At 36.0% G+C, this 23,699-nt stretch overlaps 1 protein-coding gene across 1 annotated transcript in view; it reads left to right on the top strand.

Annotated features, from left to right (window-relative positions):
• c6h8orf34 (chromosome 6 C8orf34 homolog) overlaps positions 1-23,699 on the top strand; it is a 152,571-nt gene that overhangs the window by 29,461 nt on the left and 99,411 nt on the right. The window contains exons 2-5 of the mRNA XM_088918907.1: positions 8,907-9,054; positions 10,418-10,549; positions 15,463-15,591; positions 17,952-17,980. Of these exons, the coding sequence (XP_088775033.1) occupies positions 8,907-9,054; positions 10,418-10,549; positions 15,463-15,591; positions 17,952-17,980 (438 nt within the window). The remainder of the gene's footprint in view (positions 1-8,906; positions 9,055-10,417; positions 10,550-15,462; positions 15,592-17,951; positions 17,981-23,699) is intronic.

Raw genomic sequence — 23,699 nt, 5'->3', positions numbered from 1 at the left:
AAAGCAAGTAGTCAAAATATATAATGAAGCCTGAGGGGGTGCCTGCAGGACAGCATGATAGAAAGTCAGATAAGCAGATTTGTGTGAATAATTGTAATTATGAAATAATTTATGAAATTCATAAAAACCATCCTTGTCTTGTCTTCAGCCACTAAACAAATATGATGTACAGCAATTGATTAGCAGGTGTCCAGTTCATGGAAGCGTTTCACCCCTTTTATTCCCAATGCTTATTTATATGAATGTAAATACAAGAGATGCTCTTTTAGTTTTAAATGGGGAAAACTAGGAAACAATTACATTTCCTTAAAAAATTGACTAGTCATACTATTTTTAGCTTTGTCAGTTATTTTTAAATGGAGGAAATACTAATAATAAACTTTATTTTATATAGTATCTTTTAAAGTATCATCTCAAAGTGATTTACAGTGTATAGGGTGTATAAATCTAAGAAATTCTACCATCTTTAACCATTTAGAATGTCTGAACCACAGTAAAAGAGACAGGAAAAAGGAATTCAAATAAGAAAACATTTGTGTGCCCTATTGGTAAGGGAAAGTGAAAAATAAAAGTTTTTGTGTATAACGAAGTGATTATTAACTATGTAAAACAGTTTTCTATAGTCATGAAATGTTTAAACAGTGAAAAGATGCTCAGTATTGCTGGCTGTCTGTGGTATTTATGAAACACAGCTAATATTAGCAAAGGTAGTTCAGGTGGGTAGCTGCGTCAGCATGCGTAGGCTGCAAAGGAACAAGTACTAGGTTTATTCCATGCTGAAAAAAAGAAGAGAGAAAACACAACGTTTCGGCCGTGGAGCCTTCTTCATGTGTGAGGACCTTGCTCACACCTGAAGAAGGCTCCACGGCCGAAACGTTGTGTTTTCTGTCTTCTTTTTTTCAGCATGGAATAAACCTAGTACTTGTTCCTAATATTAGCAAAGGTGTGCTTAAGTTTCTGTATCTGTATGCCATATTGGCTGTAAAGCATACAAAGTGTTCCTTACTTGTAAAGCAGTTTCAGTTATTCCAAATCAAGAAGTTGTTAGCATTTACACTACCCTTTCCCAATACATTTTTCTGCTTTAAGTAAAACAAACTCAAGTACCTGGACTAAACCAAAGCAACTTTGGAAGTCTGGTAAGGCATCTTTCTCAGCCTCTTTGGTGAGCTAAAATGTAGATAATTGGATCGTGGAGTTGCCATTCAAATTGAGTTTAGAACATAGTGAGTTAAGATTTGTGATGAATTTAGAAGGACAGCAGTATCATAGCAAATAGGAAATTACGGCAGCAGTACGTGTGGCAGATCTGAAACGATTTCTCAGATGGACCAGTCTGATGTGTCGGTCCTGCTCTGGTGTGGTCACTCGAGGGCGACCGGATCTTGGACAGTCATCTGTACTGTCCGTCTGCTGAAACCTTCTCCGCAGTCGAGACACAGTGGAGCGGCTTACTCCATAGTATCTGGCATCGCTGGCACATGGCATGCCTGCCTGCAGCATGCCAATGGCCCTCTCCCTTGCTTCTGGCGACATTTGAGGCATTATGGAATGCACAGAAACTGACTAAGTGTGGCCTTCTTCTTGCAGTAACCTAAGCTTTGAATTAAGGCTTTTTTAAATCAGGCATTGTTCCAGCTGGACCTCGTTGGGTAAAAGTGCTCCTAACGAGCTTTCGTGTGATTGACAAGTTGCAATGCCTCACTGCACAAGCTGTATTGTGGGTCAGAGGGCTTAAAACAAATTGACAACTTTTTGTGAAAGTACATAAGCTATAACTACAGTATTCTCATTCCAAAAAATGTTGTGTTTTTTTTCCTACCCCATCAGTATATATTCTCGTATTATACTAACAGTACTGTGTTTCTCTCCAGGAGCAATGAATGCTTAACAAGTTCCAACCACTCAATTAACAAATACTCCAGGAGCTGCTCATAAACATAAAAAAAAACAAATTCTGGAATTAATTATTGCCTGTCGAAACTAGAAAAAAACATTAAGGACTGACCATTAGTTAACTTAATAACCTGGCAGCTGCTTCTAGACATTGCTAATGGAAGCTTTCCTGTAATTGAGTCTGTGATTAATAGACTGTGAGATGAGCTCGTTTGTCTGAAATTTGTCTGTCATCACAAGAGTGCTTTGACAGTGAGAAAAAAATGTATTGTGAATTTCCATCAGGAGAAGTTAAGCAATGCAAAACTGTAAGTAGTGTCTGCATTTAATGAATATTCTTCCTTTTTTTCTATTCTGAATGCTTACAAGATTACAAGATCCTCATCCACTCTAAAATTTAGTGACATTTAGGCTCCAGGCATTGTTATTTTATATACAATCGATACAAAACTATGATCTGTATTTTTTAGACTTTTTTTCATTGAATCCTTTCATTGCTTTATATTGCACTATAAAATTTTAGATACTCTATTGATATTCCGTAATCACAAATGGATCTGATGATTTTGAAATTAGAGGTGCAATTAGGATTAGATCCATTTACTGTATATTTAAAACTGCAAAAACGCTGTAAAAGGAAGGCCAACGAATCCTTAAAGTACTGCAGCTGTACGTGGCTCTAGTAAAAAATCATTACAATTTTAAATGTTGATTAGCCAATTAGTGCTTTCTTGTATTATAGTTCATTAAATTGTCGGTATGATTAGCACAACGCTTACATTGCTGAGACAGGATGTTGCTACCATGTTGCCACCACAACTCTAAAAGACCTACTACACATGACACACCCGAAGAAGGCTCCACAGCCAAAACATTGTTTCTTTTCTTCTCTTTTCAGCATGGAATAAACCTTTACTTGTTCCTTTGCAGCCTATGCATGCTGACACAGCTACTTGATCTACTATACAATATGTCACAATACTGTACAACACTAATATTGTCACATTCCTGTTTGATAAAATAATCAGTTTTTAATTACACACGTATATATAATTATTAGTAATTGTGAATAAATAGGAATTAGAAAACATAATTTTATTTCAGATTTTGATTATAAAAATATATTATACACAGACTGTAGTGGCTTTAAAAATACAGAATTGTACAGAATTGTATTTAAAAGCAAATAAACACATATAGTAAAAAACAGATCAGGTTAAAATAAATTTTGATTTAAATAACTGTCCACTGTGTATTGTACAGTAAGTTACAATGTAGAAACTTACAATTAATACAATACATACTGATATTTAGATTAGTATATTTAAATTTGCAGTTGAGGTACTAGAGATCCATAGCAAAGACAAATATTTTTTTTAAAAAGGACACATCTGAGTTTCTTTCTATCTTAGGTTGTTTTGATTGTTCAGGTTTAAAAGTTAAGCAGAGACAATCATAGAAGTGCTCTTTTCCTTCTGTTTTCTTAGTTGTTTAGTTTAAACACAATCGTAAGCAATGTGTTGAATTATACTTGAGACAAAATGAGAGGTAGATAGAATACATGTACAGTATATATTCCTTCTGGTTTTTTTGTAGTTTGGATCGCTGTCCACATATAAATGAATACTGTGTGAAGATGCAAGACAAGTAGAATATTTCTCTTTCCTACTTGTTTGGAGATAGTCCACACGTAGAAGAATAATGCATGAGGCAAAATACAAGACGAGAAAAATGTTTTTGTCATTTGCAGCAGGTGTTGACAAATCAGTGCATGCAACAAAATTATGAAGAGAGGGGTTTGAGAGAGAAATATATCTAGTGAATTTCAGTAATGTTTCTAACTTCAACCAGCTATGTTAGACTGGCCTTTTCTGTAGTTAACCCTCCAAAATGTCTGCTAAGAACTTCCATTTCTGAGGTGTGAAATTTGCAGGTTTTTTGTTTTTTTGTTTCTAGGAATCAATTGTTTTGCAATGTGTAATTGAGACATAAGACATTGTGAGTGCTGAGGTTCTTCCTTTTGCTTCAGTTTGATTTAATTATGGTATCTCTAAAACTCCCCCCTTAGTGCCTGTTAATCTCATGAGCACAGCTTTCTTGTGAAGCAAGATTTAGTCTAAATCATTGTAGCATGGAATGAGGAAGTGTATTACAGGTTAAAAACAAAATGGTCTTTTTTTTTAATGGTCATTTTAAATAAATGTAAATACAGCTATTCATCTTTGTCTCCCCAACTACTTTCTCATGGAATTCAACTGAAAATATGAGCTGAGTTATGTTTGACATGAATAATCTTTTTTTTTATTTTAACAGCATGTTAATATTATAAATAGAAATGCATGTTGACATACGAAAAGCATAAAAAAAGTTTCAGCACTATCATTAGTATCACAAATCATATTAGGTGTCTTTTATACTTCAATGAGTATTTGTGTTTCCTCTGTGTGTTCTAATTTCCCTGAGTGAGGCAGGCACTGCCTGTTTTCATCGTAAATGTGCATAATTCACTTAGGCCCAAGGAATGAGGAAACTGACTGACCAGGGATTATTTATTGCAGTACACCCTGTTTTCCGGAAGAATCGTTTTTGTTTTCTGCAGTCATGCCTTCTGGTGATAGCTTGTCATCACTGCATATTCACCTTTACACAATCAAGATATTAAATATTTCTGACAAGAAGATGATTAACTGAAAGGTGCAATCATTTAATTTGATTGCAGGTATAGAGAGTACTATTTTATTGCAATTTTTTCACTATTGGTTCCATGACTCACTGTTTCTTTAAAATCATGCAGCTACCAGGCTGTGTGAGGATGTTAACACAGAGGAAGCTGGCAATTCCTGTGCCACACATCTTCATGTCACCAGGTTCCACCAGCATTTAGAAAAATAAATTAGAAGTAGACTTAGAGGAGTTTACTGCTGTATGTACATGTACATTGGATTTCTTACTCACGTTGATCTCTTGGGACATACACAGTACAACAAAGTTGACAGTACATTACAAACAAAATAGATAATAAAAACAGAACAGTAAATACGTTGTAGAGGACAATAAATATGTAGCTGTGGAAAAACAAGGTAGATCATGCAAACATGTGCATCGAGTCTGAAGCATTGCAATTAGCTGTTAGGGATGCGTACTGCAGTAGGGCAGAAAGTAAATTAAAATAAATTAAAATGATGTCAAATAAAGGATATGAATTTTGGAAAACTATTACATGTAATGTTTGACATCATTTTAATTAATCAATGATTCATGACTGACTGTAATGTAATCAAGGGACTTTGACTGTCCTAAAAGCCATAAATGGGTTCATTAGTGAAAAAGCTGATTCCCCACAGGAGATGAGGTTATTGGACTTGTTGAATGGTGAGCCTGGTGAAAAACACAGAAAAGAAACTATCTCCCTCTTAAAAAGATAACATTGCTTTTGTGCCATCAGTGGGCTGGAGGCTGGATTAAGTCACTATAGGTGGACTCTTCCTCCAGAGGAGCCAAGTCATGTTAGGAGTGAATCAAAGTTTTGTGTAGGACACCATCTCGGACATCAGGCATTGTGACGCGGATACGCAGAACGATATCCTGATAACAATAGGACTAATCAAAATGGAAACTGAAGTGTGCTGGTCGAGGCAGGGGTATAGAATTGGTGATGCGATTGATGTCCTACTCATCAGACTTCCTTCCTATATTTGCAACCTGGTGTAATGTCCTGTCTTTGCAGTTAAATGTTAGTGCACCTCTGCCAAAAAAGATTGCCGTTTCCCTGATGATAACTTTTTATAAGAGAGAAATGACAGGAGAAATTTAAAATTAATCTTCAGTGAAGCCAGCAGTCTTAAGGGTGATAGTTCCAAACATGTGTGGTTAATTTTTAGCTCAATTTGTACTCAGAACTGATAACTTTGTCAGATGTACTGTACATTCTGTGGTTAGGCTCTGCTCCTTAACTGTCCTCTCTGAAATAAATGTTCTATCCTTCACCTTTCTAAAACTTTGACATTTCTGTAAAAAAAAGCAGAGAGAATCATGAATCAGATGTTGCCTTTTATTGCTTGCAAAAATAATTCAAATTTATTTATGAAAATGCCAGCAAATATTTTTTGTGCCACACTATTGACAGTATAATTTGCATGCTGTTGTGAGGAGCATTTTTCATTCTGTTTGGAGAGGACTGTTTGACATTGTATAAGTAGTCAAATTAGATTTACTGTTCTTTTTTCTTCTTTTTGTAAGTGTAGACGGACTTTATGATAGGAAATATTACAGCTTTAAGATGAATGCTTTACCTCACCTCTGTTTTTTTTCTGACTGCTTGGGACATTCATTAGATTTCCTTTGTACTTTGATTTTTTAATAATCTCCATGAAAAATGTTAAATAAGATTTAAGATCACTTTATTGGCCATATGCAATTTCTGGTATTAGGAATTTGTCTTTTTGCATACCCAAACTCTCCATGAGACACACAGACAGGGAGAGAAGTTTGGGGTCAGAGCGCAGGGTCAGCCATTTATAAGGCGCCCCTGGAGCAGCTGGGGTTAAGGGCCTTGCTCAGGGGCCCAATGGAGTAGGATTCCTCTGCCGGCCGTAGGATTTGAACCAGCAACCTTCCAGCCACCGGCGCAGATCCTTAGCCACCACACTGCCCCAAATAGTATATTGCAATATATTTGATACCATTTATAATAAATACAAAAAGAGGTATTTACAGTAGCTCTTCTGTTTTATTTGAAGTGGAGCAGCATTTTATCCAAGATGTGTGTGGTTTAGAGACAACTAATACAGGTATTTAGAGAAAGTAGTGCAGGCAATCTGCTGCTGGCGATTTCGATTAGCCTTCTCTATAAATAAGTGAAGAACACAGGAGAAACTGTGTAATTGTTAGATTAGTTAGACTAATCACAGTGAAGGCATGGGGGTAATGGATAGACCAGGGAAGACGTCATTTCTTATACTGCAGGTTAGATAGGGTGCAGCACAGTTTGCTTTCTCATAAAATTATGCAGAATGGCAACTCCCCAGTAGGCCAGAAAGGGGTCAGAACGGTTCACTGTGTAAGATAATACTGAGAAGGTGCTCTCCCATAGGTTAGAAAAGGGAAAGCAAGGTTCAGTCTCCCATCATTAAAGTTTAGACCAGAACTATCAAACCCAGTTACTGCAGGGCCTGGTATTTTTTCCAACTGGGCTCTCAGTAACATTATGGATGTAATTATTTAATTAACTGCAAAACTGGAATATTTATAACCTGGCTCCACAATGTTTTGTAGGTAAATATACTTATAAAAACATGAATGTTTTGGGTAAAACAACTGTAGAAGACCTTTACACACATCCTACAGTATACTGCATGTGTCTAATTAAATTGTTTTGTTAGTTGTTTAAGATTTTGGGTTACACATTTCAGTAAGATGCCGATTTACAGCAGTTGCAAAATCAAATCAAATCAAAGTTTATTTATCAAATGCACAACAATACGGCGTGCAGCAGTAGTTGCTGGCAATGAAATGTCTTTTTCTGTGAGCTCACAAAAATCACAAGAATCACAAAAATCACAAAAATTCACAAAAACACAAAAATCACAAAATTGAGGTTACATTTTTGAAATTGAATAAAACTCAATATGAGTAGAGCTGTTATGTGTCCATGGTGTGTGCAATATATACATGTAGTGCAGTTATGCTGAATATAGTGAGAATTGTGTGTCCATGTAGCCATTACAGGTGATTTGCTAAAGAAGCTACAGGTTGGCTATTTAGCAGTCTTATTGCCTGGAGGTAGAAGCTGTTCTGTAATCTGTTGGATTTTGACCGAATGCTTTGTTACCGTTTACCGGACGGTAGGAGGGAAAACAGTTTGTGACTGGGATGACTGGGGTCCTTGAGAATGGACCTGGCCTTCTTCAGACATCTAGCTGAGTAGATCTCCTGGATGTTTGGTAGCTCACAGCCGGTAATGAGCTGCGCTGACTTCACCACCCTCTGCAGTAATTTGCGATCCCGGGCGGAGCAGTTCCCATACCAGGCAGCGATGCAACCAGTCAGGATGCTCTCAATAGTACAAAAGATTGTGAGCTGAAAATTGTCTTGTGCGCCACGGTCCTGTCAGAGCTACACGGTGCTGTCTTAACTACAGTATATTTTCTGTTGTGGCATCCTTTAACTGTCCTTTAACCCTTTCTCTGAATTGCTTCTGTTCACTTTTATGAGCATGAACTATTTGGCTTCTGTCAACATCAGTGGCCTGTTAATTCCCTCGATATCTCCATGTTGTTTGCACTTTTTGGAATCTGGCCCTGTTTCCGATGACAAAGTGAGGCTTTAAACACAGGGAGACCATGCTTTCTGTGCTGCTGCACCAAGGCTGTGGAATGATCTCCCAGCCCCTGTTAGGTCTATAGTGTCAGTCAGTTTCACATTCTGTCTTAAAGCTCTCTTTTCTACACTTTAGAATTTGGGTGACCCTATCTGTTTTCTATTATTGTAACAGATTATTGTAAACCTTGTAATGATACAGTATGTCATGAAAGGCACAATGTTACCATAAAAATTGTTACCAAAAAAAGTCTCTCTTAGTCACATCCACAGTCTGTGGTTTCAGAACTGACTGGCCTTTTTAAGACAGATGGGACAGAGAGCTTATAGTCAGATCTTTTTCCCTGATTTTATTTTTAATTTTCAAATGTACCTTTGTACCTTTAAATGAAAATGCCTTTATTTTGCACTGCAGTGAAAGAAAGGGTGATTCTTCCATTTGAGATCTGATCTCTTTAGACTTTAAAAGCTTTGGATGCCCCTGTGTGAGGTGGCAGATGGACAGCTCTGTTTACATCCCTAAGGTTTTAGCTGAAAACACCGTGGAAAACATGTACGGTATTTCTTATTTATGTATTCTAGCAAAGACACACTAACATACTTCACGAATGTTCTACGTAAATGCTACCTCACTTTTGTCAAAACTGCAGATTGTCGGTCATTCTGAGTTTTTTTTTATTTTTCTCTGATAGGAAATGATGACCAAACTGATAACTGAGACCCCAGATCATCCTATTCCTTTTCTCATCAATCACCTGCAGACTAAGCAAGGCAGCCCCAGCAAGCTACAGAGGACACTGTCTGGCTCGGCTGCCCTGTGGGCTGATACTGGGACAACAGGTGGGCCCTGATACATTTGTCTTTCTCATCTTGCAGCTCGTGGAATTGAGGGAAAATGACCTGGGGTGTTAAATGTTAGTTGTCTTTCACTTTTTTTTATGTCAGGTGTCTTTACAAAGTTGATGACCACTTTAAGAAAAGAACTTCACACTATGATTGACTGGTTTAAAACGGAATGAAATGTAAATGATAGTGAAGCAGTTGTTCTACCTCAATTTAGCTGACTTTTTCAAAAGCTTTTGAAAATCCTCATTTGTGCTTCCAATTTCTTTCCTTTGTTATGTAGTGTTGTTGTTTTGCAGATGACTATAAACCAATTTACTCTTTATTTTATTCATATTTTAAAGTATTGATTTTAATTCAGTTGGATTTTTATATTTATTGCTAACGTATATTCAATTGTTATTAAATTGCTTACTTGTAAAAATGTACCTCCCAGGGCCCTGAGGACCCATCAAACATTTCAGAAAAGTAAGAAGCAAGTCAGCTATAGTGGTGCTTTCTTCTTCTTTTTAGATTTTAGAAAAACATAAATTTCATCTGTGCTAAAGTGGGTTGACTTTTTTCAGTTGTCATTTTGGATTGAGTATTTATTTCTTATCATTTAACCTGGCAGGCTGATGCACTTATCTTCTTTGCAGAAAGCTTCTACAGACTTGTGGATCCATTATTTCTGTCTTTTTTTAAAATAAGGGACCATTTGCTTGATAACACATAGAAGTTCAAACTCCAGAAATTAATAATAGAGATGTTATTTATAATCTATATAAGAAAAAACAGCTGGAATAAAATATAAATTTGAGGGCATTGCAAACAAATATATTCACATCAAAAGTATTAAAGTCTGTGTAATATACTGTGTAATCCACTGCTGAATTATTGTAGATGTACTGTATACTGTAGCAGCATATTCTGAGGAAATGCTTCTTACAAGAACAACAGGTGTTAATACAATGCTGGAAATTGGAAAGAATAAAAAAACTGTTTTATATTTGTATACAGAACAATAGGTAATTGAGTTTATAGTGTATCACAACTCATCTAAAAGAACTGACAAAAAAAGAATTGCCTTCCCCAGTTACTTACTTACACAGGCAAAATATACCTTGTGCCTAAATAAATAATAAACATTTGCTGTGCACCACTGGATTTTGTGTTGCAATCTTTGTTGTTTTCACCATGTTAAAAATAAAAATGTACTGGAGAGCTGTTTATTCTGTCTCCACTCCACATCCATCTACAATGCATTAAAATCCTTTGTTGGATATTTACAGTAGAAATTCATCCAGCAAAAGCTGTGTTAGTGCTGCACAGTACAAGGATAGGAGATGAATCTTTCCTTCAAAACTGCTTCTTGTTTCAGAAAATAAAGGAACCAGGCGTGATTTCAGAAGTTATGAGAAGCCATGGCAGATCCATCCAAAAAAGCCTAAGAAATCCAAGAGTGACCTTGCTGTGTCCAACATTTCCCCACCATCACCCGAATCAAAGTCTTGTAAGTTTTGTTAATCTGGTTAAAAAACATGATGTGAAATAATTCCTTTTCTGTGATGATACTTTCAAGTATACAAGCACTTATAGAAAAGTTACTGTTGGAAATATGTATGCCATCTTAATGGTCATGACTGATGTTGGATGAATCTGGATATTCCAAATTGGACATTGGACATTTTCCATTTGCATTATTCAAGATGCCCTGTATTGTAATATGTAATATCAAGTTAATCATTTTTCTTTCCTGTGCCTTTGCAGGGTTAAAAGAGCAGAAAAGGTTTAAATCTTTTTCAAGAATGCACTGGCATGAAATAGGGTAATATACAATTCTCCATTTCAAATAAGTTCCAATGTGAAGGAGAGGAATGAGTGCTGGTTAATTTAAATAATTGTAAGTGAAATATTTAGCACTACCATTCATTTTGTCCCAGACGCATTCATTATATGGCTGGTGATATGACATTTTCTCTAAATCTGATTTATTATACGGGGTACAGTATGTGGTAAGGAGGTAAGAGAAGTGAGTTTCTTGGGTGGCCTTGGGTTATGTTGGGACAGGTTTATGATTGATCATACCCCTTTCTGTCTGATGCTCGGTATCAAATACAACCAATCCCTGCTCCTCACAATTCTCCACCATAAGAGGTGCAGGAAGATGTTGCACTAAATTAATAAAATATAAAAATATATGGAATGTAAATGTAAAGGAAAGGATTTGTAATAAATACTTATTATGCATTTACCATTTTAAATTTTGTTCATGCACATGGAAGAAAACACAGCCAGATGCTTAAACCTGACTGTGAAAGTTCCTCACATTTGCTTTCTTTAGCACTACTGTTTAATCATGAAAGGATTTTCAACAGACAAAATCATTAAATACAATTTTAAAATTAAAAAAGGGTGACTCAGGGTGCGAGAGTTTGGGTGAAAATGATTACAGATTCCCGTGTCCTGTTTTATTATTCGTAACTAAAGAAAAAAAATAATTTCAGGTCCTTTGAACTTCTTGTGTGAGAGCCATAGTTTAGAATATGATTTCTTTCAAAAATGTAAAGAGGCTGTGTCTACATCCTACAGTGAACTACGTGGCAGAGTAATGCATCAACCCCCTTTCAGCTCAGATGACAGCAGTAGCCTCACAATAGCCTCCTGCTGTACTGTATGATATTCAGGGAAAAAAAACCCAATTCCTAAATCATTTTGGAATTACCCCCTAAATGATTTTAAAACCTTTGATGAAAGGATTTCAGTATTTTACACTACACTTCATTGAGTATTCTTCTGCTTACACACTATTTCTCTCAGGGCATAGTTCTCTTTTAGGACTGAATTTTATCACAGCCTTCCAGTAAGTTAGCACTACTTATAAACAACTGGTGGGAAGATGTTCTGGAAGTTGCCTAGAAGAATGTAACTAAAATCTGGGAAAGAGTTGCACACATTTGGATCTATTGCTTTTTTAAAAATAAATTGCCAGTTGTTGTTTTTTTTTACTATACGTTTATCTAATGTAGAATAACCAGTTGCTTAAGCCTGGGGATTTTTTGCATATATTGATCTCCATGCACATGTCAGAGCGCCTGTGTCAGGTACAGTATGTCTCAGCCTGCCGGAACAGTGTTCACTGCTTGGGAAGACTTGGCCACAGCTGGATGGAACCATGACTCAGATCCAAACCAACAATGTCTTGGACACCCAGCAGAGCTCCAAACAATCATCTTTGCTGATGGAGCCCTAGAGAGCCCCTCCCCCTCCAAATTCACTGTAGTTAGGTTTTGTAACCCAACACACATTCTCTTTGATTTCTGTACTGAGGAAATGTAATGAAACATAAGTAAAATATGCCACCCTTGAAGAAGTAAAGAGGCAAAAGTGGAATACATTTTTTTCCTAGAAGTAATATTGGTTGCATACATACTATAAATAAAGCTCTATGGAAGTACAATCAACATCTAATTTAAATGTGGGAAAAAATAATTTCTAAAATTGCTAACATAAAATAATAAGAAGGCACAAAATCACATATCTTGTCAAGTCTGGTTCAGAGCTTTAGTTTTGGTATAAATCAATAGGTTAGCCTTAAGGAAATTTAAATAGAATTTTAAACGTTGAATCAATCTTGTATATATTTTAAAGCATTACTCCAAGCCACCATGAAATAAGCACTGTGGATCTTGACAAATATGGATGATATTTAATTATCTCAAGAAATCACAAGTTACGCTCTGTATATCTGATCCCTTCTTGTGATGGCCAGACTGGAGTTCTTTGCTGGTTCTTAGACCGCAGCTAAGGAACACCACTCAGAACGAAAAGGGATGTTTGCTTACATCTGCAATACTGTACACACTAAAAACGATTATTTTATTATCTTTAAAGTATTTTTTTCTTTTTATTTCATTTTAAAGAATTATTTCTAGCAAAAAAAACACATCACTATAGGAGAGATCTTCAGCAACAGTTCAGTTTTTGTGAATGTGGGGAAAAATGTTACAAGGAACATATTTCTAAAAATATTTTTTGTAGAACTCCTACATTTTGAAATAAAAATATTCACACCCTTGCAAGGAAAATGAAATCAATTAGCTAGCTGAAACCACTTTAAACAGTAGTAATGTTTACACAATTGTGTCGCTGAGCCGAGGACATTTTCTGTGTAAAATTGTACTGACTAATGCCGATTCTGTGGCCTTGTCTTGTGCTCAGCCTTCACTGAAGATTCTCAATCAGTCAGAGGTCCCGACTTTGGCTCAGTCATTCTGGAACCTTGGCTCTATTCTTTTTTAACAATCTGAAAAGGACCGTGATGCATGCTTTGCTACATGTTTGTGTTGGATGCTGTGATGTCGGGTTGCAAAATGTATTGAGGGTAGAGGTACAGTACTTCCTCATATTCCCATCCCCTCCCAATGGTGGGAAAGGAAAGAAAACACAGAATAGCTTCAGACTGTAATTGAATACTGTTATACCAGTTTTGGACTGCTCCTAGTGAGATATTTTACCATTCTTCAAGACGAAAAGCCGCCAGGTCATTGAGAGATGAAGAAGGTGGAAATCTACTCTGTGCTCTGCATTCCAGGAATTCCCATCAAGATTTAGTGATGTTTAGATCTGATGACTGGAGAGGCCATGGAAAGTGTTTGATTTCCTCCGGGTGTTCATGAAACCCGCCATGAATTGGTTTAGCAATGTGTATGGTGGTGTTATCATCTTGGAATATTGGAACATCTTGAGTAAACAATGTGTGCAACATAGGGTGCACTTGTTGGCTGAAAATGCTTTATATTCCTTGGCCTTAGAGATGCTTGCTCATACAATAAAAGACCCTCCACTGGGATTAATTGTTGGGATCAGGCAATGTGGGTTGAAGGGTTCCTTTGGCTTTCTCCAAACATAAACCCAACCAGATGTAGGAAAAGACTAAAAGACCACTAATCAGATCACATAACTTTCTTCCAGTGTTCAGACGTTCAGAGTTTGTTCTCGTTACACCAGGTTATGCATTGCTGTGCATTGGCCTTGTTTACAAGTAGTTTCTAAATGGCAGCCCCGCCATAAATATCAGCCTGGTGAAGCTCATGACTTTTTGTTGAGTGTGGATTGAGGAGGTGTAGATTCAGTTCTGTGGTAATTTTTGAGGCCGCTGTTTGGCGATGTGTAGCAACTATCCTGTTAAGTGTGCCTGTTGATGAGTTTGAAAATTCAGTCCTCAATTTAAATTTTGCATATCGCAGGGTGGATCATCCTTGCCCATTACAATTAGTTAATATTGAATTGAATTGATCCTTAATTGCTCAATTAACTCGGGAACTGTAGTTCACCTTGCAGTTTACTACTTAAGGCCTCCAAATTCTTTGCTGTTTTTTCTCCCATTGAGAATGGGAGAAACCATCCAATTCCTCAGCCTTTAATTCTAAGTTTTATTTTAGAATTAGATTGGACATTAAGATATAAAAAATATTAAAACCTTCTACACAATGATGCTACAACATTTAACAGTGTGAACATTTTGTAATCTTTTGAAAAAATGGTTGAACACTAGAAATAATTGTAGAAATCTGCATCTTAGATTCTGTCTTCATTCATAAAGACAAAACTTTATTTTTGAGACATTTTCTGAGACATTTATAGAAATTCAAAATTTTATTTGGGGCATGTACTGTATGTCAGTTTAAGTACGTCACTTAAAGGGGTAGTAATAATGGTTAGAAAATTGTTTTCCTGATTTTAAAGAGAACAGAGGAAATTTCCCTTTAATTATCTCCATAATTTCTTGAGGTCATGACGACAACATCACTGTCCTTGAGCAAAAATATGTCCTGCAGTAGAACATACTGTATTTTATGTCACAAATGTATTTTTTTCACTGTAATCTACATGTTTCTTTGTATGTTTGTTACAGTGCCATGCAGTTTCATAATGGACAGTGATAGGAACCTAAATAGCAAATATTTATAACACAGCTATTACGCCAAAGTTAAATAAACATGACACACAAGTTTCTGGTCAATTTTATATTTAGGTGCGAGATACATCTTCATTTAATATTATTCATTCATATTGTAATAATCATTATTTTGTGTTTTTCATTAGTTTTTGGAAATAAAATTGTTTTATAATTTGTATTTATATTCTAATATATATAAAACGTAATTTGGTCGTAACATGACCTTAAATGCATTACGTTTGTTTTGGTAATACTAAAAACATTAAATATGTAATGAAAAATCAATATCAGACATGAAATTGAGCAGTTCATTTTTTCCTGCTCCTTTGAAAAATTGAAAAACAAACAAAAACCTCACTCCGACACTGCAAAGTGTCACTGCAATTTGCCTGAAACTGTCTTTTTAGAGAAGTATATTGTAAATAAAAAAGTGTCATGCTGTTTGTTCTTTTGGCCATTTCCAGTGCCAAGATCAATTGAGCATCCTTCATGGGACTGGAGGACCAGGCCAGAGAGCCATGACTTTGATGAGCTGAACCATATTCTGCAGGAAAGTAAAAAGCTGGGAAAGGCTCTGGAGAATCTGTCACGCAGTGAGTATGCTATTCTTTCTGCATTCCCCACGTTCAAAGATTTTATGCTTCAGAACACAGCCTAAAAACATTTTTTTGCAGAAAGGCTATTTGTCAGGCTATAATTGCTAGAAAGAGTATTGTACTTAAAATAAGTTGCTTGTTTATTCATGCAGTCAAACATGAATAGAATATTGAGTGGTGTGAAAGCTTGTGGACCTGGTATTTGTTTTTGAAACAAGAGGGATATTTATTTTATTTTAAATTACTTTTAAATATTTGGTTTAAACTTGGGTACACTTTTTTCATTCAAACATTGATTATTTTATGACCTACCTCCCTTTTGTTGTATCGCAAACGAAGCCGTGCTAATCTCAAGACCTCCCCAACTGCAGGGGTTGAAAGTTGAAAGACTTTGTTCTGCTGCATAATTGGGTCCTTTGATAAATTTGATCAACATAAAGAAAGATTTCCGCTACTTTAAATAAAATGTTTATATCCAAGAAAATAATCAGTAGAATTGTAGAGCACTTATGGAACTTTTGTCATCGTTGAAGAAAAAGCAATGCAGTTCCTTTGGGTAGGCAGAGTCTGACTTCAGGTAGAACTCTGTGAATTACTTTCAGTGGCGTGTTAAACATGAACCACTGCAAAAGGTTTTTTGGTTGAACTGAAAGTATAAAACCTAAGACATTCCAACAACTAAGATGGAGGGCAGAGTATATATAGTGCCAGGTTTATGTTCATGTGTGGCATGGTTTTTAAAAACAAATACCAAAATATTTTATATCAAAATATTGATATCAAAAGGCTGGCTGTGGAAAAGAAACAAACATTTTGCAGTAGACTCCATTTTATTATACTTTATGTTTTGCAACTTATGTGTATCTTTTGTAAACAATTATGTAGGTAAGAATCATATTTCTTTTAAATAGATCGACCTCTGGAAAAATACGATTATTTGCCACATTGTTAATTTGTGTTACTGGGCCCTGGAGATATGAGAATATTATGTAAATAGACCTTCATTGAACACCTGCCATAACTCATGGTCAAACCTAAACTATAACAATTAGCGCTAGTCCCAAATGTAACTATGGCAACCTGTCTCATTAAAGAACTGTAATTTGCACGGGCTTGCAAACCAGTAGGTTCTTAAAGACTTGTAATTTGTTCACCTTTTAATTTACCTACATGCATTCTCACATGGCTTTAATTGTTGAGAGTGCGCTTTTTCACATAGGGTGAAACAATTAGGTGTGTGAATATAAAAGCAAGTCTCTCAGGGGTGTTAGTTGTGGTTGTTGCAGATCTTTTGGGTAAGGGTGCAGAATGTTTGTTGTATTGATTGGAAGACTTGTATGAAGAAACTTTTTTTTAAAAAAAAGGCCAGCCAAGAGGCCTCCTGGACTTCACTGTTTTCTGAGTACTTTGTTTGAAGTTCCTCCAAGACACCTTTCAAGAAGCAAGAATCTTCTACGGTAACAAACAGCTATAGCAGGACAATTTCTACAGTACTGTATATGCCAGCAGCTATATCACCCAGCAGCTCACACCTGGCAACTCACTGAAGCTCAGCTGGTGTGAGTCTGGCCAATAGCTAGATGGAAGACCTAGGAAAGCTGAGGCTACTGCTGGGAGAGGTTTCGGTGAGGCCAGTAGGGGGCTCTCACCCTGCAGTCTGTGTGGGTCCTAATCCCCCATTATAGTGATGGGGACGCAATACTGTAAAAAGGCACCGTCCTTCGGATGAGATGTAAAACTGAGGTCCTGACACTCTGTGGTCATTAAAAATTCCAGTTTTTTTTTATTTACAAAAAACAACATATAATGCTCTTTCACCTAAACACATTAAACCATTTAAAAAAAATCCCAGGTTGTTTCTCCACTGTAACCCTGCTGTGCTCTGGTCTCCTGGCCCAATTTTCCCCTGCCCTTTACGGATCATGGCCTCCTAATAATCCCCATCTCTGAACTTGCTTCATTACTCTGTTCTCCTCCCCACTGAGAGCTGGTGTGTGGTGAGCGTACTGGTGCACTATGACTGCCGTTGCATCATCCAGGTGGGGCTGCACACTGGTGGTGGTGGAGGGGAGTCCCCATTACCCGTAAAGTGCTTTGAGCAATAGTGATGATTATTACTATTACAAATAACTTTGAACCATAAATTACACCTAAAAGGCTAACTCAAATCTAGTAGGAGTTCTATTAGATTTTAGTTTTACGGTTCAGCCATCAAATGTTCACACGTCAAAAAATGTCAAAATATACTGTATGCTAAACATTTCTGTCTTTAGTTTGAAAAACCTAATTAATATGGAAGAAGAAGAATTGTATCTGGAACATGCTCCATTGAAACAAATGTCTTTATTGTTTTACAGGCATTGCCGTTTCTGATGAACTTGATCAGGTAAATAAATACTAATACTAATAATGTGCTTTTTCATCTGGTGCTGTGAATTATTCAGAACGCTTTGGGTTTTTCTGATGTACTGTATATTACAAGTTATTAAATCATTCTCTAAATACTGCATTGCAGTTTTTTTAGTCCTCATACATTTTAGAATTTGATGTAAACAGTTGGTATGTCAAACATTCTTTTCACACATGATGTGAAAGCAGGCAGGCATACTGTTTTTCTCTTCACTGTGCATATGTTTATTTTATATTATTTCATATGTCTTCTTTCTTTAGGCAAATACATTCTCATGGTACGGATTCTTGATATACTAAACTCACAACTTTTATCTATTTACAGTAGATTTAAGTCTACAGTTGTAATGTGGATTAAAACTCCATGGGACTCTAAAAAACTTATTAAAATTTTTATCTTATATATTATTTTACAACAACACAAATTCTGGCCTTTTAACTTAGATCCTTATATGTTATGAAAATTAAAAGAGGATTGTGCTATAAACAGCTGAGGAGCTATTGTTATATCACAGTACATCTATTTCATTTGTTGTGTATATTTTTTTGCCGAATTTAGTTTCCTTTAATGTCAGGAATGCACTTAAGAATTTCATTAATTTTTTTATGGACTGATATTAGTTTCAGTTCCAATGTTGAAGATGTTCCTGATGTTGTATAGCTTTAAATTATGTCACACCTACAGTACACTAAGGCCCAGCGATGGACATGTATTCTTTCCAGTGTGCAAGTCCTGCCTTGCAATATGTGTTTCCAGGATAGGTTCTGCATTGTTGTGGGGGCTACTTTAGAGAAGAAGCAGTTTTCTGATTATGTTTGGCTGGTTGACTGCATTAAAGGCTATGTGTGTTCTGTTGTCCATTGCCATTCTCGATTGGAATGCATTCCCAGTGCTTCCATTAGTGTGTATGTCCAATTCAATTACTCCACTCTTCACAGTTTTCACAGTAATGTTATTTGACACAGCCAGGCAACTTTATAAACGCCCTACGTTTTGTAATAATGGATTAATCAATACTGTTGAATGTAAGCAGAACATGTTATAGTTGTTCTTACTCTGTCCTGTTCATAAAAGCCATATTCAGTACCCAGAAGGAAGGCTTTTAAGTCCATTTACAGTAAGTGCTGTGATCTAACGGGAAGTCTCTGTGTTTTAATTACTTTAACACCATTGCTCCACTCTCAACTTGATTACGTACTTTTCCAGTCCTGTTCTTAAGTATTAGTGCTGGGATAACAAAAATGCATTTGACCCATTTAAAAAAAAATCAGTAATGTTAAAAGTAAAAAATCGTTAAAACGCCACCAGACAGTCTCAAGTGAATGAAAGTACTGTAGATTATTTATGAAGCAGGGGAGAGAAAAACTCTCATAGACATGGTTGTGAAAACCCTGCACAGGCCTTCTGTTTAAAATAGCTGGTGGATTACTGATAAATTGAAAACAACGACGTTTATCTGTTAGAAGCACATTCTACAAAATTATCTCTGGTTGTCTGCTTAAAACACATGCATGAAGGCCCTAAAATGACATGGTTAAGAGCTGGAAATAGGTTGTGTATATCCAGGAAGTGAAAAGCATTCCAGCTGAGAAGAGCTCACACAGATGAGCTGTGGTATAAGGTATTGACTGCCAAGAGAGGCTGTTTGGAAAGCGGGCATTTGTTTTAGCCTCAGTGTGTAGCGCTCATAAAACAACCACTCTGAGACAACAAGTTCCCTGGCTCGTGTTCTGTTTGTTCATATGATATCCGGCAGGGAAAACTGACATAGAAATTTATACACGGAATTATTTACATTGGCTGTCATTCTAGTTTATTTCATTTTTAAAATATTTTGGTTATACAAAAATATATTTTTGTTCACTGTTGGGTTTATTGACTGTAATCTTCCTGTCATCAATCTTTAATGAGAAGAAGCTTCACCCATTTACAGACTCATTTGTCTAAAATAAATATTATGGTTATTCAAAATGTCTTTCATTCATTACTGTGCTTGCTTTGCCAAAGATGGACATCTTTTCCTGGTTAGTTTTCAAATTCCATTAGCAAATGGATGGATGATTATTGTTATGGATCCCTATGTATATCTTTTTGAAGACAACTGCCTTTGTAATTTCAAAACTGGCATAATAGTATCACATTTTATCACACTGGCAAGATAAGTCCTGTAAAGTTATACTTTGTGCCAGTAGATTTCAGGATATCTAATAGATCACGCCAATGACTATTATGGATTCCTTACACTTTAAGCTAATTTTAATTGCTTAACATTTTTTTAATTGAATTGGTAACTTTGAATCACTCCTGTACAAAACAAAGAAATCCTGAAAAAAGGAAATGTTTTCAGAAACCTTTTCATTGTAGAAGGAAAGAATTTTATGTAGCCTGACTTCTTCACATATTCTCATATACTTAATGTTCTTTACTGTATAACCAGTCATTTCAGTGCTAATCTTGATATTGAGATCTTTCACTGTCATTAAGATTTCTTCTTTAGTACAATAAGAATTTGAAATAGGTAGATGTCTTTAACAAGAATACAGTGGCAGCACATTTTTGAGTAACTTGGTTATTGCTAATTGGAGCACTTCACCTGTTATGTAAGAGTTTCATTTACAGTACCTGTCTGCCATTCTGGCTATATGCCCAGATCTCCAGCCGAGTCCTGAGATTAATATATTGAATTCCTTAAAGGAGGATGAATAGCAGGCAATTTAACATTAATGCATTTTAAATCTAATTTTGTTCCTTTCAGGCACTAATATATATGCTATCTATTTTCCTCAGGAATGTTTTAAATATTAAGAAAGTTTACTGTAACGTGACGCAAATACAAAACTATTTGACTTTCTAAGCAAATTCTTTTGTTTATGCAATTTTGCTGTATACTCAGTTTCTGCCTAGGGATTTGGCTCAGACTTTTAAAATGAACTACCTGTGCAAAACTAACAAAGCTGTGGAGGCCATTTTAATGAAGAAATGAATGTTTGTATCCTGTGTTACAGTGGTTTTTAATGATAATAATTGTGCTGGTAGTCATAATAATAAAGATACACAAACTGGGAATGAAACAAATTGGTTCAGCTTTTCGTTACCAGACTGTGGGACAAGTAACAGGCACATTCCTTACTATCCTGTTTTTATGACATTATGAGAATTTTAAATTTCATTTGGGATCGAGCACAGCTTGCCAACATCATTCCCTATTCCTTGTCATCCTTGATTCTAACTTCTGTTATATCCAGGTCTAGATAGGAGTGTGAGGATGTGTTGGTAGATAGAACCAACATTGAATATGATGGGAGGTTGGGGGGGGGAGTAATTCTTTGTGTTACTGATTTTTGGGTGGCCATGGAAGTAGAGTCACTGAACACTAGGAAAAGGTTAGTTACTCGGAGAAAGCTCACTGAAGCTCATTAAATGATACACATCACTTTTGTTCCCCATTTCAGAAGAGAACAATGTATCTTTGGTGGTGTTAACAGAGTAGTAAGTGTATTCAAACTTGGAAGGAACTGACTTAAACTAAACAGTACTGACATGTTTATTAATACAAATTAATAAAAAAATGTGTTTGTACAGTATATTAATGCGAATACCTAGTTTGTAATGCATTTAGTGCCATGGGTGAATTTTTCAGCTTTTTATATGTTGATTTAATTTCATCCATGCTCTTCTGTTCTAGATTTAATGGCAGAAGCTGTGTTTAGGAACCATTGTCTGATAATGTTGGAATATATCTTGCAGGCTTTGCCTCTTTAGTTACATCATTCCACTGAACCTGTCTTGATATCACTTTGTTGCTTTAATGACAGTGTCTGAAGTGTCTAGAAGTAGTTTTAAAATTTGAAAATTTCTCATGTCAGGGTACATGAATATTTTCTAAGAGTAACAGCAGCAGCCATTCTAAAGTCTTCTGTAAGGAGATAATTTGAAATGTATCTAAAATTAATTCATTAGATATACCAAGTTTAAATTATCTAGTGCTGCTTAGGTACTGTATCTTGCCTTAAGAGATATAGCTATCAAGCACTAACATTTTAAATACCCTGCACTCAGCTCATAACAGATAATTTGTGACACATACACAACATTGTAATCATAATTATGAGTAGCTGTAAAAATGATTGAAATCCTAGTAACAAACATATGCCAACAATTTGTAAAAAAGCAATTCTTCAACTTGATGTGCTACCATCAAGAATGTACTTATTCTCATGAAATATGTTTTTCAACTTGATGATGACTATAAACAGTTATGTGACTTGAATCTCTCAAATAAAGAAAAGCAGCAGGTTTTCAAATCGACACACTGGCCTTAATAGTCACCTGGCCTTAACCCTACTTCTCCACTGAAGTTTAGATTAGCTCATTAGGATGATAGAGTGAAGAACAAGATATCAACCAGCATAAATATATTCTGGGTCAAGATTTTGACTGAATGGAAAACCAAGTAGAAAGTCACTGTGACAGGATGCTGAGAGTGTTTTCAGTTTAATATTCTGATGAGAAGAATTTACAGAAAGACCATAAGAACAATTACAAATAGGAGGCCATTTGCCTTACCTAGCTATTTTGATTACCTAAATCTAATCCAGCTGCTTTGTGAAAGAAGCTTGGGTATCCCTTTCGACATCATTCATTTGTAACTTGCTCCAGACTCTCACCACCCCTTTACTTCCCATGTATAAAAAGTGCTTCCTGTTTTCAGTTTTAAAAACAATCCCCTATAGCTTTTTACTTGTGTCGTTTACGAAGGAATTTAATAGGCTGACGTTTTTAATGTCCGTGAGAATTGTGAAGGTCCCCTCCTCCATATTCAAGGCTAAAATTTTAGCTGTTTTAGATTCAGTGTAAAACATTCTTTTAAGCCTTAAATGTATGTAGTTGCTGCTCTCTGAACTGATTCTGGAGCAGTAATATATTTTTTGTAATGCGATAACCAAATTCATCTTAATATTGTAAATGAGGCATTACCAGTACAGTACATTGCATAGGTTTAATCTAACATGCCTGGATTCACAGTTTCTGGTTTTAATTGGATATTTCCATTTGCTGCTATTATTTTTCCCTGCAGGTATCTGCTACGTGTACTGTATGTAATGCTCCGTGCCTGTAGATTGGCTTTAGTGAGGCGTTTGCCCAGTCCTGATTTTTTTCTAAATCTTATATCTGGTGTTTAATGACTAGAGAAGTGGTCTTTCTGGATATAGATTGCCTGAACTAATACTGTATATAACTGTGGTCTAAATAATGTGGGAGCAGGTGCTGTATGCTTTTGTTGCAAGTGTAGAGAACCCAGAGCAAACTAAATTAGTTAGGATTTTCACCAACCATCTTCTGTCTTTGTATTCTCCAGAGGTTTGATTGAGCTCCAAGTGGCATTCAGGTCTTCAATATGGTACGAAAGATTCCCTTAAGCATGGAGAGCTTCATCTCCGACAGCAGAATTCAGAAGAGTGACCTGACCGCAGCTTTCTGTTTGTCACAGGCATCCTGCATCTGTCCAGTTAGATCTGGCTTTAGGATTTTGTATTGGCAGATGGTGTCTTTCATTTGTTTACTCCTGCTGGAACATTGCCATAGTACGAAAATGAAGCAAATTAAACTGCTGTACTTAATGAAGTGAATATGTTTTGCAATGATGTACAGCACAGTTAGCATGGCAGGAAGTTTGGAACATGGCTAGGTTGCA

Source organism: Atractosteus spatula, chromosome 6, assembly GCF_055471065.1.
Source record: "Atractosteus spatula isolate fAtrSpa1 chromosome 6, fAtrSpa1.hap1, whole genome shotgun sequence".
Taxonomy (NCBI): domain Eukaryota; kingdom Metazoa; phylum Chordata; class Actinopteri; order Semionotiformes; family Lepisosteidae; genus Atractosteus; species Atractosteus spatula.
The sequence above is the reverse complement of the archived record's forward strand: the minus strand, read 5'-3'. Positions and strand labels throughout refer to the sequence as shown.